This window comes from Chrysoperla carnea, chromosome 1 (genome assembly GCF_905475395.1).
Source record: "Chrysoperla carnea chromosome 1, inChrCarn1.1, whole genome shotgun sequence".
Classification (NCBI taxonomy): Eukaryota; Metazoa; Arthropoda; class Insecta; order Neuroptera; family Chrysopidae; genus Chrysoperla; species Chrysoperla carnea.
The window spans coordinates 29,093,766-29,111,023 of record NC_058337.1 but is presented as its reverse complement, the minus strand read 5'-3'; the positions used below and the strand labels follow the sequence as shown (position 1 = coordinate 29,111,023).

The 17,258-nt window shown below is 29.6% G+C and overlaps 2 protein-coding genes across 3 annotated transcripts in view; both read right to left on the bottom strand.

The window, feature by feature from the left end:
- Positions 1-13,437, bottom strand: part of LOC123290889 (prolow-density lipoprotein receptor-related protein 1) — a 47,053-nt gene extending 33,616 nt beyond the window's left edge. The window contains exons 1-15 of one of the 2 annotated variants that reach the window (XM_044871252.1): positions 13,327-13,437; positions 13,029-13,160; positions 12,516-12,702; positions 11,919-12,152; positions 11,674-11,829; positions 11,359-11,609; positions 9,539-10,066; positions 8,461-8,603; positions 8,138-8,353; positions 7,090-7,306; positions 6,274-6,735; positions 5,074-5,694; positions 4,543-4,671; positions 2,934-3,476; positions 1,328-2,605 (exon numbers count right to left, since the gene is read on the bottom strand). In XM_044871252.1, the coding sequence (XP_044727187.1) occupies positions 1,328-2,605; positions 2,934-3,476; positions 4,543-4,671; positions 5,074-5,694; positions 6,274-6,735; positions 7,090-7,306; positions 8,138-8,353; positions 8,461-8,603; positions 9,539-10,066; positions 11,359-11,609; positions 11,674-11,829; positions 11,919-12,152; positions 12,516-12,702; positions 13,029-13,160; positions 13,327-13,372 (5,143 nt within the window). In that variant the 5' untranslated portion in view covers positions 13,373-13,437. The remainder of the gene's footprint in view (positions 1-1,327; positions 2,606-2,933; positions 3,477-4,542; positions 4,672-5,073; positions 5,695-6,273; positions 6,736-7,089; positions 7,307-8,137; positions 8,354-8,460; positions 8,604-9,538; positions 10,067-11,358; positions 11,610-11,673; positions 11,830-11,918; positions 12,153-12,515; positions 12,703-13,028; positions 13,161-13,326) is intronic. The other variant, XM_044871251.1, reaches the window with a different exon arrangement.
- Positions 13,438-14,652: 1,215 nt separating this feature from the next.
- The window catches only part of LOC123298097 (prolow-density lipoprotein receptor-related protein 1-like), a gene marked incomplete at its 5' end in the record, with an annotated part of 31,170 nt that continues 28,564 nt past the window's right edge, over positions 14,653-17,258 (bottom strand). Inside the window, 4 exons of the mRNA XM_044880038.1 lie at positions 14,653-14,887; positions 15,092-15,254; positions 15,618-15,866; positions 16,471-16,593. Of these exons, the coding sequence (XP_044735973.1) occupies positions 14,653-14,887; positions 15,092-15,254; positions 15,618-15,866; positions 16,471-16,593 (770 nt within the window). The remainder of the gene's footprint in view (positions 14,888-15,091; positions 15,255-15,617; positions 15,867-16,470; positions 16,594-17,258) is intronic.

Here is a 17,258-nt window from a genome sequence, read left to right as displayed (position 1 = left end):
GTAAGTAGAATAGACCAGACCGTTACAATTATTTAAAAATATAGTTTGTAGCCGTGATCTTAATTACAATGTCTTGGAGGAAAACATGCCGCCGTACTCTTGCGAAGTCTAGAAATTTCAATTTGTAGTTTACTAATCGATTAAATTTTTTGTCAATAGTGTGAATAATTGAATTACGTATACTGGTTGTCCCAAAATTATTACTAAAGAATTTCAAGTTTTAAAGGATAATAATTTATTCAACTTAAAAACAAACACCCTGTATTTTATGTCAACAGTAGATGTAAAATGTAATTCTTTATCAACTCTCATCAACTTTCCTATAGCTATTTATGATTTCATGGGAAAACATTTTCAGAACACTAATCTGTTAACTGATCGAAATTGGTATCAGAAGATAATTTAATTACGAAAATAATGGTATAGGTTTGCTTGCAAAAAACCATTATGAATTTAATTAAAAATAGCCATGAACACTTTTCGATAGAAAAACTATGGAGTGTTTATCAATCAATAAAATTTCATAAAAAGTATATCACATTTGGTTATCAGATGGGTAAAGTTATGGGATGGGTAAATTAGTACACATGATATAGCACATACTCACGTACATGTGTATTTTATTTCTGACACATCTCAATTAGTTCAATCAAAATGGTAGAGAAGGCGATACAAATGTTAGAAAACGAAAAATGTATTATTTATTTAACAATTGCCCAGACTATTTTAACGCGGAGCGATATATAAAAAATTTTATTCAGGCCTGGATTTACATATTGGGCAACATGGTCCATGGCCCTAGGCGGCAAATTGATCGAAAGGACAAAATATTTTTGCGTACATGTGAATTTGATCTTGGGCATGACGAAAAATGTTAAAAAAATTTTATACTATTGAATTTCACAAACATATTTTCAACAAAACGTATAATTTTTAAATCCTGATTCATACGCTTTCTGAAATAAAGACATTTTTTTAAGAATATAGCATCGATAAAAAGAGATAGACAGTCAAGGGAACTGCCAACGGACATGAAAACTTAAAACTTTGAAATAAATGTGTTTTTTTTGTTTTGTCTAATTATTTATAGTATATATGAATAAAATTTCATAATTTGTAAATTGAAATTATTAACGTGTGTATAAAAAACTATTATAAATAATATAAAAAAGCAAATATACACTGTGTTTTGGAATGTGGTGGAGCGTGACGCGTGACGAAGACGCGAGTTCGATCCCCAAGCGGAATTTTTTGCCATTGTCTAAGGGCGGTGCTTTGTGTAAATCCGGCCCTGATTGTATTACACTTGTTTTTATATATAACTTACCATTAAATAAACATAATTCAGCACAGCCACCATTATTTTTTGCACAACCATTGGTACCAACTTGCCGTAGCTTTGAGAATATTTGTATGTCTTTCAAAGAATCACCAACATTTTTTAATAAAATTTTTATATTACTTGTATTTGATAAATGAGCTGTATTAATCGAGCCATGTTCATAAACGGTATCTACCCAATAAAGAGTATCATTTATTATTGATATTCCCATAGGACTTTCCAATGAATGATCCAAAACGGCTTCACGATCTGTTCCATCATAGTTCATTCGTTCGATTCGGGCTCCGCTCATATTTAACCAATATAATTTCTTATTTTGATAATCTAATGTAATGTCTGTAATTGTTCCCGAATTTTGTATTAATGTTTGTTGATTGCTCCCATCTAAACGAGCACTCTTTATTTTCCCTGAACCCGACCAGAATAGGTAGCCTTGTACTGGATCCACACATATGGCAGTGGGTCTTGAAATGTCATGGGTTACTACGACAAATCTTGAAGATCCATTCAGCCTAGATACTTCAATTAAATTATGTTTCGGATCAGCCCAATACATGTTACCCGCAATCCAATCAATAGCCAAACCATTCAACCAATCAACTGCTATCGAATCAATTGTTTCTACTTGCTCTATAACCACTTGTCTTTCAGTGCCGTCACGTTTAATACGTGTAATCGATCCATGATCACTGTCGGCCCAATAAATAAAATCATTTTCCGCATGAAAATCAATACTATTTGCCATTGATACTTTTGAAATTGGTCCCAATACTTGTGTTAAATTGTTACCATCGAGTGCTAAACCACGAAAATCCCAATTGATTGAATACAGTAAAAATTCAGCAATACCAATACACTTTGTTGGATCTTTTGGATCTGTATTATAACCGGTGGCACATTTACATCGATGTGTTTTCGCTGATAGTGGTAAACATAAATGTTGGCATCCACCTTTTTTAAAACCACATGAGTTGTTACCCTTTTGTATGTTTGGATCGTAAATACGTAACGATAAAATATGTCCGGTATTGTTACGTAAAATAACATCACCTTCACCAGTGGTTTTATCAACAACATGTATTGCTGAATCTTCTTGATTTGCATAATATAGCTTGCCTTGATACACTACTAATGCTACTGGTTCAATATTTGATTCTAATGGAACTTGTTGGATCTTTTTTAGTTTAAAATCGTAATATTGAATTTTTGATAATTCCGTGTGAACCCAATACAAACGTGATGATTCCAGATCCATGTATAAACCTGTAATTTTTTGTTAAATATTAATAGTGAAACAAAAAATGTTAGAATTGCAGGTATTTCAAAATGATCTGAAACGAACAATATCGTGATAGAGGAATAAAATTACAAACTGAAAAATCTTTTGGTCCGATGTACATTTATAAGATATTATTTATAAAGATATACGCGTCTCAAAAGATGATACAAGAAAACCAAAGCGCAAATAGGACCCGAGTCCGTATGAGTCTTTTCGTTTCCCATTAGAATTATTTATGATTATGGGTTTTTTTGCAATCTATGAATAAGGTCTGCTTTTTGATAACTGTAACCATAAAAAAAATATACTTACTTTGTGGTCCTGAAGATATACTGCTCGACTGATAAAGAATTTCACGATCAGACCCATCCATTTTCGATGCTTCGATTACATGTAAACCATTTAATGATGTCACATTTTTATTATTATATATAAAATACAATTGCCCACGTGTTGGATCGACCGTTAAACTTGTTATAACCGGTAACGTTTCATTCTCTAATATAATCGACGAATATTCACCATTTAAATTACAGGCAAAAATAAAATTTATTCCATTTTTAGTTGATGAAACAAACATTAAATCTGATATCCAATCAATCGCCAAGCCCCGCGGATTCTCTAAACCAGCATCGATGATTGTTTGCGTTGGTCCAGATGTCAAACCACTACGTTTTACTTCACTTATTTGTGGATCAGTCCAATATAAGGTTGATGTTTTTGCATCGAAATCAATTTGACTGGGTGATAGTACTTGTGGTACGCTGATTGTTGGAATTGTGTGATAATATGGTTGACTTAAATCAACGCCACGTATTTCATTTGCACGTGAAAATAATAATACGCGTTCATTTACTTCAAAAAAAAAATAAATAAATTACACTCTATTATTTGAATGGAAAAGGTCTTCATATTACAAGACACCTTTACTCTTAATATTTTGCAAACGGGAATTATAAATATGGAAATTCTTCAGTGGGATGTGAATTTGGCTCATTTACAAATGAAGTTCATGAGTCGAGCTCAAACTCTTAAGCTCAAACTCTTAAAAAAGGACGGCAATTATAAAGGAACGATTTCTATGCAATAAACTGCTACTATGAAATCTAATGCAAGAGTTGTCTTAGACGCGTCACTGCGTGTGTTGCATAAAAACATGTATACAACAATTTGTTTATACAACACAAAAACAATTAATTAGTTGTCAAAAATGACTTCCATAGTAGTGTTTTCAAGTGTTGATGACGAAAAACTTTTTCAGGGTTGATAGGGCTGATATCTGTGTGAAGAATCTGTTTTAATATCATTCTTTATAAGATCCAAAATATAATTAAACTGAGCGACGTTTAGCCTACAAAATTCCTGGAACTTTTTTTCATTCTGACGTAAATGCTGATTGATAAGTTTTGCAAAGAAACCTTCACCTTTTCCTATTTTATATAAAATATGGACTTCAGCATTACCCTCAAGCATCATTTGTTCCAATAGAATTTCTTCAAGCATTAATAGGCGTAATAGAATATCGCGGTCACTGATATTACTTCACTTTAGTTAACTTCACTTTGAAGGATCGCACACAACTGACGCTTCAGAAGAAAGAAGTCCGGTACGCGTCAGACGCTTAGCGTCAGCCGCAGCATAGGAATCATAGCTTTACTCAGTAATTGAAGAACAAAAAACATTAGTTTGAACTGACGTCTCAACAAACCGACGACTGTGGACATTCAAAAGTCTCACGAAACAAATCTCAAACGAATCTCACAATTTACTCAGATGATCAGGCCTATACTAAAAAATCAGTGTTAAAGACGGCAATATCAAGGGGATGAATAGAAGAGGAAATCGGGAAGTGAAGAAGAGATCGTGTTGAGATTATTAGACAATACATAAAATTGAAAAGAAAAAATTTACCAAAACTTACCTACGCAAGTTCGTTTATCTTTTTCAAGTTTCATCACATGAGGGCAATCACATTTGTACGTATTATTCACGTTCAATAAACATAAATGTGAACAATTTCCATTATTTTCACCACATGGATTTTTTACTGCTAAAAATAATTTTGATTAATTTTCTCAACGATAAAAAAAATATTAAAAATGGCTTTATATCAAAAGTTTCTTCTCCAATTTTTAGAAAGATATTAACTTCAAAATTAATGACCATCGACGTTGTCACATTTCCATCCTGGGCCATTCTTAAAAAAAGGAACACTCAAACATATTTCATCATGGTAGTTCCGAATCATAAAATGACTTTTATAGAATCTGCAATATTCAGGATTGATTTTAAATTTGATCTTCAAACTCAACTCATATCCATAACCGAAAAAGGATAGAGAATTACTTCAATTCAGGAAATTTTTCTTAATTGATAATTTTAGTTGCAGACATTTTTTCAAAAACCGAATGAAAGTTTTGTTATAAAGCCGCTTTAAAAAAATTATAATTACTTTGAGGTTGTCGGCTTGGATGTAAAATCTGTATATCGAATGGTTGTGTTAATGTTCTTTGTATGACAGTGACATCACTACCATTCCATTTGTTCGCACGAATAACACTGTTACTACGCCAATCTGTCCAATAAACATAATTTTCATACAACGCAATTGCAAAAGGATGCGATAATGCTTCATGTCCACGTATAACTTCATGATGATTCAAACCATCATAATCCGTGGTATGAATCGAATCTGATCGTGCATCCACCCAATAAATACGCCGTAATGCGTAATCCAATGTAAGACCATTTGGCCAAGCACCTTTAGTTAATTTATCAACTTGTACAACAATTGTACGTGATGTGCCTGCCATTGAGCAACGTTCAATACGTGGTGCGTTTGCATCCCAATCAGTCCAAAATAATAAACCAACTCGTGGATCTAATGCAATTGCACGTGGAGATTCCATGTCACCAGCTACCAATGTACGTCGAAATGATCCATTTAATCTTGCTACTTCTATTTGATCTAAATTACTTTCTACCCAGTATAAATTCTGCCCGATCCAATCGACTGCAAGACCTTCAGCAGTTGCTATTCCAGTTTGTACAACCACTTCAATATTTGATAATGCTAGAAAAAAAATATTATTTTAAATTATTCTAATTAGAAAAGGTCATCAAATTTTGACAGATTTTGACGAAATAAGTTTATCAGAGCAGAAAATTTGAATATATTTTAAACATAATAACCAATTAATCCTTCTTAATTTATAAGAACATCTGATCGAGTTTACAAAAAATAGATACCACAGTGAATAAAGGTCAAAATCAAGTAATCTCATTCATTAGAACCGATTTTCAAAGAGAGCGAATCAAACTCCAAACTTTTAGGCAAAAAAGGAGATTTTTCAATTGTTTAAACGAAATATTCATTTTTTAATAAATTTATCAAAGAGATTGAATTCTTAGAAAACAAAAAATCCAGCATTTGCTATGGACCAACTTCATGTATAACGTCATTTGATATCATAGATTCGGATTTTTTCGAATTACTTCGTTATATGAAACCATTTTTAAGATAAATTACAAGGTGTAAAATGACACTTTGTGAGAAAAGTCGCTCCGGAATATATACCAACTAGTTAAATTCTAATAAGGATAACTATTTTAGAGCATTCGAATTTATATTATGAACTTTAGAAATACTTACATCCTCCAATTAGTGTACCCCTATAAATTTTATCATCAATTACATCGGTCCAAAATACCATTGTTGTATTTCCAGCATGATAAAAATCTAATGCAATTGTATTCTTTAAACTTGATATTAATGCTTTCACATTAAACGTATGCAAATCGACAGCACGCAATTCATGTCGATTTGAGAAAATAACAAAAGGTATTGCACCATCTAAACTTTTACATGTAAAACCATCGTCCTCTAAACGATATCCATCGTAACAAGCGCATTTATGTCGATGTGAATTTATTGGCTCACATTTTTGTGAACATGTTCCCCATGCTTTGCAAGGATGTTCTTCGGAGCATGTTACACGATCAGCTTGAAGATGTAAATTTGGTGGACAATAACATACCATACCTTCTGGTGAGTTTTTACAGTTGTGAGAACAATCGTTACGATGTAAACATAATTGTTCACTACATCGAAAACCTGCACAAAAAAAAAATAAAAAACATTCCTTTTAGAATTTTAGTTTATAGTACAGAAAGAAGTGGGGCACGGTAAAACAGAGAGTATATTGAAACAAGAGCAAGAATGTTAGAGATTAATATCTGTCTTTCACTCTCTAACGCAAATGAATAAGAACTATATTGATCGAAAAGTCAAATTTATTCTTTTCTATGGTCCAGGTATATTTTCACTCTGGACGCACTGGTAGTTAAAATATTTTTAGTAATTTAGAAATATTGTGCTAATATTTTAAAAACAATTTTAAAATAGTAAACTTGTAATAGTTTTAAAGTTTTGTAATCCTGTTGTATTCACGTAAATTTAAATATTTACCTTCATCAGATTTGTCTTCACAATCCGGTTGATCGTCACACAATGAATGAACAGAAATACATTTTGTTTGATTATCACAAAAATGATTCGGATATTCACATTCCAGGATCGAATTTTTTGTTGTTTCCATTTCATCTGTTGGATTTGGTGTTGTTGATGTACAATTAACTTCATCTGATCCATCCACACAATCTTGTACACCATCACAACGGAAAATCTGTACAAATATAAATTAAATTAAATCGGTTGCTGAATATTAACTTGACAAGTTTATTTAATCAACAATAAAGTAATTTTTATTGGGATTAACGGTAACGTGATTCCTAAAGCAAAATGATCAAACAAACTTGTTTAAATTTTTTTTGTTTATTGATGGTCCCCAGAAAGCCTTTGTATTTGAACATGGGATTGGTGACAGTTTCTTAAAACGTTTCATAAACATAGGATTAAGCACTTTTCGAGATATACGACGATAAAGTTGTGAAACAAAAACATTAAAATTATAAACAGTGGACCCTCGACAACTCGAACCTCGTTAAGTCGTAATTCTCAATAAGTCGAAAAAACTTATCTCGAATTATTTAGACTTTTTAACTCGAACAAAATGTTATTTCTATGCGAGGTATTGATAGTATATATTTATACTCGAGTTTTAAAAAACAAATCCCGTAAGTCGCAGTTAGTAAAATACAATTATTTGAAAATCGTACTTGAAAATCGCGCCTTTCTTTCTTTCTTCGTCGAAAACTAATTAACTCGACATTTTTTGCCTTGGCGTTCGATTTATCGAAGTTCCACTGTAATTTTTTTTCGATTAATGTGAGATTGAAAAAAGAAAAAGTTCGAATGGTCAGAGACTTGTTTTCGAAATATACGGCACACTATAATACTATTATAATATTTTCGTTTCAAGATTTATCAAAATCTCAAAAATGTCTTTGACCATATGTTTATTTAAACCTCTTTTTTTATTCAAGTGCAAGGAATCTCATATTATATTTAAAAGACGTGTTTTCGTAGATAAATAAATTTTTTGTCAATTTCATACCGCTTGAATGCATTGCGTTCTTGAATGACATTTAAATTGATGTGACGCACAAACTTCTCCATAATTATGTATATCAAATGGATCTTCGTCAGTATTGGTTGAAGGAACAAATTGTCCTGGTGGACATTTATATTCATCCATACCATCTGAACAATCATAAATTCCATTACATTTAACGGAATGTTTTAAACATGTATCATCTGCTGCACAATAGAACTGTAAAAGCAAAAATTATGTGTCAATAGTGCTAAAATACTTCGAACTTTAAAATCGAAGTAAACTTCGTTTAAGGGTTAAATAATGTTTAGAAAATATTGACTTACATGTGTATCAGTATTACAATGTTCTTCACAGCCTTTTTCATCGGAACCATCCTGACAATCATCATCTCCATCACAATAGAATTCTAGTGGGATACAATGTTTATTGTGACATGTAAATTCTGTTGCAAAACATTCTTGTTCTTCTGTAAAAATTAAAAAAATATGTTTTTGTATAATTAATTGAATTTTATATGGCACAACTAGATGTTTAGATACATACAATACGACAGTCCTAAATACAAAATTACGACTAAGTGTTTTTGAATTATGTGAGAGACTCCACGCATAAACTACGCAACATGGACTCAAGAAAGACCAAAATTTCGGAAAAATTCGCAACTACAATACTTTCTTTACTTCGTACAAGGGACTGATAATGGTTGCACTAAAATTAAAATTTAATTTATTCTTTTCAATTAAGGTTTCTTAAATTTTCAAATCAAATTTTTTAATTGTATTTTTGTTGTTGTTGATAAAGCAATACAAAGAGAAATTTACAAAAAAATTGTTTTTGGGCCATTTGGCGGCTCCTCTGCTGGGAATGACACGCATATTTTAACAGAGAGAATTTTGAGAATTAGCTATTATTCACCGAATGAAACTAATCACTACTTTGATAAAACAAAACTGTTTTTGAGTCCTTTGGTCTTTTAGCATGAGTCACGTGGACTAGGTCTAGAAATTATTGACAACATTTTGACAGACTATATATATATATATATATATATATATATATATATATATATATATATATATATATATATATATATTTTTTAATTTTGAAGAAATATTTTTGTACTTGATGAAAAATGAAGAGAAGATGTAAATAGTCGTTATTTATTGAATGAATTTAGTCATTGAATTGACTAAACAGTTGCAATATACTTTATAAATGTATGTTTATAGCATAGCTCGTTTGTGAAGCATATAGTCAAAGTATGAGAGAGATGGATTCTGTTTTTTTGAAATTTACTGAGTGCAGCTCTAGTATATTATACATTATTGAAAATAAAATGTTCTCATGAGAAAATCGGACGGATCTATTACTTATAACAGTGGTTTATACAAATATACTTACTACAATTTTCACTTTCATCACTTTTATCATCCCCACCACAGTCATATTGCCGATCACATGTCCATGATAACGGTATACAACGTCCTGTCTCCTTGCATGTAAACTGTTGTGGTGAGCATGTAGAATTTTTACAAAATGCTGGATCTTCATCTGTTCCATCAACACAATCTTTATCACCGTCACATAGCCAATGCGTGCGAATACATCGCGTGCTATCACATAAAAATGTATCTTTACGACATACTTTATTCTCACATATACCATTCGGGCCACGATCCTCATCAGATCCATCGCCACAATCGTCATCGCCATCGCATACGTAACGCTCTTCAATGCAACGTAGATTTTTCAGACATTGAAATGAGCCATCTTGTGTACATGCTGTTGGTGAAGTGTAATTCTTTTGTGGGATACATTCATTTTGATGGTTTAATATAAAACCATCAGAGCATGCGCATAATGCACCATGTGGTGTTGATAGACATAATTCCGAACAATTGTTATTGTTATGTGAACAATCGTTCGTACCTAAAAAATTTTAATAGACCTATTGTTATTTTCAAAACAAAATTTGTTAGATAAACATTTGAATAAACGAAGCAATCAATTAATATAAATACAGGACAATCACACTAACTTGACACTATTAAAAACCAAAGAGTGTCGGATTATTGAAATCTTGGATTACTGGATACTTAGTATAGAAAAATTTATAATAAATAACATCAATGGAATGAACATCAACTTTTTGGTAATGTTTTATTTTTCTTATGAAATACGATTGCCGAATTATTGGACTTGGCAAACTTAGAAAGAAGAAATCTATATTTGCACGATCTGTTAAATTAATATAGTCGCGTGGGTTTTCGTTGCCGATTGAGGTCCTTGAAAATGATCAATGTTTTTCGATTATATTTTTTTTGAAAATCAAGGTCGTTTTTGTGAAATATGGTCGAGTAATTTGTTATAAATTGTTTATAACGCTACCAAGAATGTGAGGCAATGATTTTTGCAATTGTAAATGTGTAATTTTTCAAAAATATTAATTAGAAGTTATTAAAAATTTCGTTAGAAAACCTAAAATATCGCTTTTTTTAGGCATTTTCTTATATCTTGGATTCTAATGAAAATAGGAAACTCTACGACATCTCATTTTCAAATTACAGGTCTAAACATTTAAATGTGATGCAATACCCAATATAGTTTAAAAGAGTGTTACGCCGGTTAAAAATAATTAAATTTTACGAAAAATTACATGTAATTTGTTAAACGTTTTTGTATGTATAACTAAAAATAAAATATCAACAATAATATTAATATGCCATATTATTGTCCCCTAAAATATTTTCCGCTTTACTAGACATTTTTAACTTTATTTTTCCCGGAAATATGATAATTTGAATTTAGATGACGGTACTCGCGTGTGTGACCTGCTAGTTGCATTTACTGTAGCAGATTACCGTAAAGTACTCTATTCCAGTTTCAACTTGTTTATAAAAAGCGTATGCAAGTAAACTCTAATAGATCTGAAAATAACGCTTCAGATCGAAAGTTCAAAGGTATCTATGAAAAAAATTTATGCTTCAAATAAGCTTATTTTTAGTAGTTGAGATTATATATATTTTCACATTTATTGTTCTTTTTTTAAGCACAAAATATTTTTAAATAAATTTATTACCCCTAATTCCTTAATTATTGAGTTTTTGGCAAAAGTGAATAACGTGTATCGATCTAGGAGAATCCTATTTGAAAAAAATACACTAATTGTCTACTAACGTAAAATGTAAGATAAAATTTAAAAAAAAAAGTATATACAGTACCTTGTTGCGTTTTATTATCAAAAACACGTATTTCATAAACAGGCGCATTTTCCGTAGCCAAAGTGTATATTGCTGATTTATTTGCTAAATTTAACATTTGTATATGGCCTTTTTGAAATTCAGACCAATAGATTGTATTATTATGATATGTTAAGCCGTATGGATGATCTAATTGGTCACCACTTAATACTATTTCACGATTTTTACCATCAAAATCCATTCGTTCAATTTTGTTCAAAAATGCATCGCACCTAAATTAGACAATCATTTTAAAATTTTGATTGTAATTGCATTATAGTGAAATACAAAACCTACCAATATAACTTTTTGGCAACATAATCAATCGTAAGGCCATTCGGCCATTGTAATGATCCATTTACAAATACTTCACGATGGGTTCCATCCATCCATGCTTTTTCAATTGTTCCTTTATCGTTTATGGATGATGCCCAACTGGTCCAATACATAATACTAAAAAATTAAATTACAGTTTTTTAATAAATTAAAACCATGTGATTTAACTTCAACAACAACCATTATTTTAAATAATGCTTACTTACCCGCGTTTTGGATCAAGTATGATTGATCGTGGATGAAAATTACTTCCATGTACTAATAATTTACGTTGTGTAACATTTGATAATTTTGCAACATTAATCTGTGATAATAATTCATCAGTCCAATAAATATTTCGTGCCATCCAATCAATAGCTAGACCAGCACAATTATTTATTCTATTACTTAATACTACTTCACGGACGGAACCATCAACCTTGAGACGTTCAATTACATATCTAGAATTTAAAATTAATGATAAATACTTCGATTTAATTATCCTAAAAATTTTAGCGCCAATATAGCTTTACAGGCTACTGGTAGGAATCATTTTAATATATAGAGTGTTCAGAAATAAGCGTATAAAGAGACATTACGGTGACACAAAGAAAATAAATTTAAGAAGAAATATTTCAGAAAAATTTTTAAGTATACTAATATATTAATTTTACATATTTTCATCAATAAATGCATGATTAGATGTGGTTTTTTATGTGGCCACGTTCAATTTTTCATTGGTGATGCAAGAAAGGTCTACCCGTTATATGATATGATTTCCGTTATATTTAATTGTATTTAATTACAAAAATTCGATTACAAACCTTTTCACATCTGAATAATATATATATTGTGTTTTTACATCGAAACTTAATGCAGTTGGTTGTTTCAAATCGTGTATTATTAAATTAAGAAACACATCTTGTTTTCGTAGCCTTGGTGTCATGCTTATACCTTTCACCATTCCAGGTCGCCCTTTTCCATATACTAAAAATGTTGATTGTCTGGCAACTAAAAAACGAAATAAAATTATTAATTATTTTCGATTATTATTAAAAAACTTTAAATTTATGGAGGAATTTTCTAAAACCAAAACATTCTCTTTTATTTTTATTATTTTCTAACCAACCCCGCTTCTAAAAAATTTTGAGTTTTTCAGAAAACGTAAAGTTTGAAAATAAATTTTCGTCGTTAATAAAATAGAACGATTTTTTTTTAGTGGAGAACTTAGAAGAATCATGTTTCTTACCAATAAGATTATATTGGAATGTTTTGTTAGATAAAAATTAATATAATCTAATAAGTAGTTGAAACTAATAGCTCTATTTTTCACTTACCAACACATTTTCCATGTCCTTTCAATTGATAGCCTGGCTTACACATGCAATGCGCGGATGCAATAGCTTTCTTCCATGATGGAATACAAATATGTTCACAATTTCCATTATTGTTTTTACATGGATGTGCAACTAAAATAATAAAAAATAAAATCAAATTTAGATTTAAAAAAATGCAGGACCTCATACACCTTAAACATCCCAAGAAAATGATTTATTTTACCCCCCTCCTTTTTTTAGTGATAAAGTGTATGCAGTCCTTGTCCTTGAATACTTTTACTGAATTTGTAAAACATACCGTCAGGTTGTACTTGTCGATGGAAAACTTTAACGCTTAATGGCATTGTTAAGTTTCCAATTGTTTGATGACCCTGTGCTTTAAATTTATTTAACCTAATTATATTTTCATTTTTCCATGATGAAACAAACAAATTATTTTCAAAAACAGCTACACTATATAAATTTTGTACCTAAGAAAAGGAAGAGTATTTTTAGCACTCATAAGTTTTTGGTGATATAAGTGCCAATAATCAATTTATAATTATTGATATAATTAAAATTGTTCAGACGAAGTTGGAAAAATCTAGAAAAAATTTATTTTATGCAAAATTTTCTCAGGAATTTGGAAAAAATAATTTTGATTCGATCAAAAATTACCTTCATTTATTTAACAATTTATACAAAAAAGTGGAAATTTTTATTCAGATTTTCGCTTATAACTCCGCTTTTAGAGATTAAAAAGTACTCAAATAAAGCTCAAATTATTCGTTATGAAATAAGCTACAACATAAAAGATTGTTAATAAATTGTAAAATTTTTATTGATTCCAAATTTCAAAGTACTGTAGAATAAAAGGAACTTTATCAATCATAAAGAAGCTATGGGAAATGATAGTTCTTTGGATGCCTAACAAAATAAACCTGGGGCCGCTGCAAAATAATTATTTATCTAATTAATTTATTAAAAAATTAATTCAAACCTTTATTTATAAAGTTGAAATTTTTTTAGGTTCATTTAATTGGTATCTAAAATTCAAATGTACTCTATATTTCGATAATTAAAATAACATTTAAAAATTATTAATTTATCAACTTAAACAAATAGAAATATCTCAAATAAAAAAAAAATTTGTTCTAGCTCTATTAGGAGCCGAGATACGAGTATCGGAAGTATTAAATATGTAATTTAAATAAATTATTGTACAGTACTTTGAAATTTGGATTCAAGAAAAAATTTTTATTGCAGTTTTTTTACAATTTAAATGTTATTAACAATTAAATACTTCTTAAAAAATTCTATGTCTTAACTTATAAACACGAAGAATTTAAGCTTTATTTGAGTACTCTGATCTCTAGAAAAATGTTCACTTTTTTATAAATTGTTTTTTTATAAATAATTTTCTAAAAATCTTTTTTTATAATTTATTAAATAAACAAATGTAGTTGATGTCTCTGGTAGCAAAATTATTTTTCCAAAATTCCTGTGAAATTTTGAATAAATTAAATTTTTCCAACTTTACTGATAAAATTTTTCTTGAATACGGAAATATCAACGATAAGGGCGCACTTGCCCTATTAGGGAAAAATATTTGTAAAGATGGTATTTGTATTAGTATTTGAAAAGATTAACTTACAGGATAACCTCGTTTAACAGTTCGTCGATTTGTTCCATCATAATTAATTCGTTCAACAAAATCTAAATAACTATCAACCCAATAAATATGTTGTAATGGAAAATCAATAGCAATATCATATGGATATACAATTTTCCGATCAACTAACACAGTTCGATTTGTACCATCTAATAAAGCTCGTTCAAGCATCGGAGCCGAATGACCCCATTTTGTAAAAAACATAAAACTAAAAAAGAAACATTAATTTATATGAACTTTCATAATAATTTTATAGTTTTAAAAAGCCCAAGTTAAGTCCATTTTACTTTCGTTTTAGAACATTTACAAAAACAAAATAGAAATTCGTTGGCCACTTAAAGTGCCGTAATTAAGTTATTTAAATAGCTTGTGGACTGTCATGAACTCTTTTAGACCATTTAAGACAACTTACCCCTTAGTTGGATCTAACGCCATTCCACGTGGTGTACTTAAATCAACTTCTAATATAATAGTACAAATTTCTAATGTTTGATTACAAAGAAATATTACTTCACGTGAATTATCTAAAAAATACCAATTTCCAGATATCCAATCTAGGGTCATTTGATGTACAGCTACAACAAAAATGGTTTTGGTTTATAAATTTTACATAATATTACGTGGAAAATTTATTATTTTTGGTCACTGTTTTCAGTTAAAAAAAAGAAAAAGATTATTAGTTCTTCCCTTTGATTTTTTGAAAAAGAAGAAACTTGCTTTGGAAGATGTAAATTATAATTGTAATATCTAATGTATTAAAATTATGCAATACGTAGAACCAAACATTTCGTTATCTACTCAGTAAAAATCGATGATATTATGGCTTATTTATCTATGACTAGGAATTAATCTGTGATTTCCTAATATTTTAAAATAGGGAATTCTATTGATTGTCTAATCTAAGATAGTCAGGTAGTTAAAAAATGAATAATGCTTACAATCTAAATTAGAAAAAATGGACGGTTTTGGTAAAACCCATTTCTTATCAAAATCATCAATATCAAAACAACAAATATTTGAGCTTGTCACATTATGATGTATATAACACACGGAACGATTTCTATGCGAAAATTCTAATGCATGTGAATTAATTAATTTCACTGAATTGATAACATCACCATCTAATGATACTCGTTGTATACTGGATTGTGTTGAAAATAATAGTGAAGCTGACTCTGATTCTGGAACTAAGCACACAAAAGAACATCATTAATTGAATAAAACAGCGGCTTTTAATTACATCCGGAAAGAAGTATGAAGCTTTAATAGTATGTGATTGTTGAATCAATGTACAAAAATTAAATTAATTTTTTAGTTATTTTAAATAAATTTTATGTTAATAGAATGTCTTGTATAATTATGAATTGCATATACGCACAGATGTATTTTAAAATATAAGAAATTAATTGTTAAAATGATGCATTATCAGTGAAGTTTATACCCTTTTAAGTAATTTTGGAAATATATTTTTAAAGAAACACCACATATTAAAAAGGGTATCATAAAATGGACAATATTATGTGTAAAAAAAAAATTACAATTCATCCCCCAATATTATTTGTATCTATTTTTATTCTTTTGAGAAAACTGTTTTGTAAGCCTTGATCTCTCGTGTTGAATAAAATTAAAATAATTTATTTTAAAGTGAAATTAATATTTGTTGTAATTCAAATTTTCACACCATTATTCCAACAGTGATCTATTGATTTTTATCCAATGGGGGTTCATACTTTTTCCAGACATATTTCGAGCTATAAAATAACACTAAAATCATTTATTTAAAATAATTACCATTTAATGCTTTACAATATTTTCCTTTTTGAACATACCCAGATACACATGCGCATTTATATGATCCAATAGTATTTGTACAAAGTTGATCACACGATCCATCAATTAAACATTCATTTGAATCTAAAACAAAATAAAAACATTAAGAAATAAAAGAAAAAGACGGGATTTAATTCCATATAGCTCTACATGACAACATTATTGAGGAATGCATGTTCTACATTTCCCCTATGAATTTACATTTGCAATTTGTAAAACCAATTAAATAAAAGATTTAAGGGTAAATAATGCCTCAAATTTTGTTTTAGGTGACTCGAGTGTTAAAATCAGCGCACGGTTTCGCAATATAATATGCTAAATATAGCTGTCCATATAGACGTCAATTTCGACGCACATTACAGCTTTAATTAATACCATGTAATTTTTACAATAGTCTGTAAAACAGGCGTCTAAATAACGGTCGTGAGACTGGATCTTTCTATAGATGTTTTGTCATTTGACAACGGAACTCCAAAAATAAATACACTATTCTGGGCAGAATTTTATAATAATTATTTTTGTAAATAAGTAGTTAAAGTCCAAAAACATACTATAATGGAAATTGCTATACAGTTTGACAACCATCTCGTTAACCATTTAAAATATATGAAGTAAGAAGAGTTTTTATGGACGTTCTTATGTATAAAATAAAGAGGATATTTACTGTATGTAGTACGCGCTGTATCGTATGTGTACAACTTCAAGTGATGAGCCTGACCGGCTGTGTTCATATATACACATATATAACT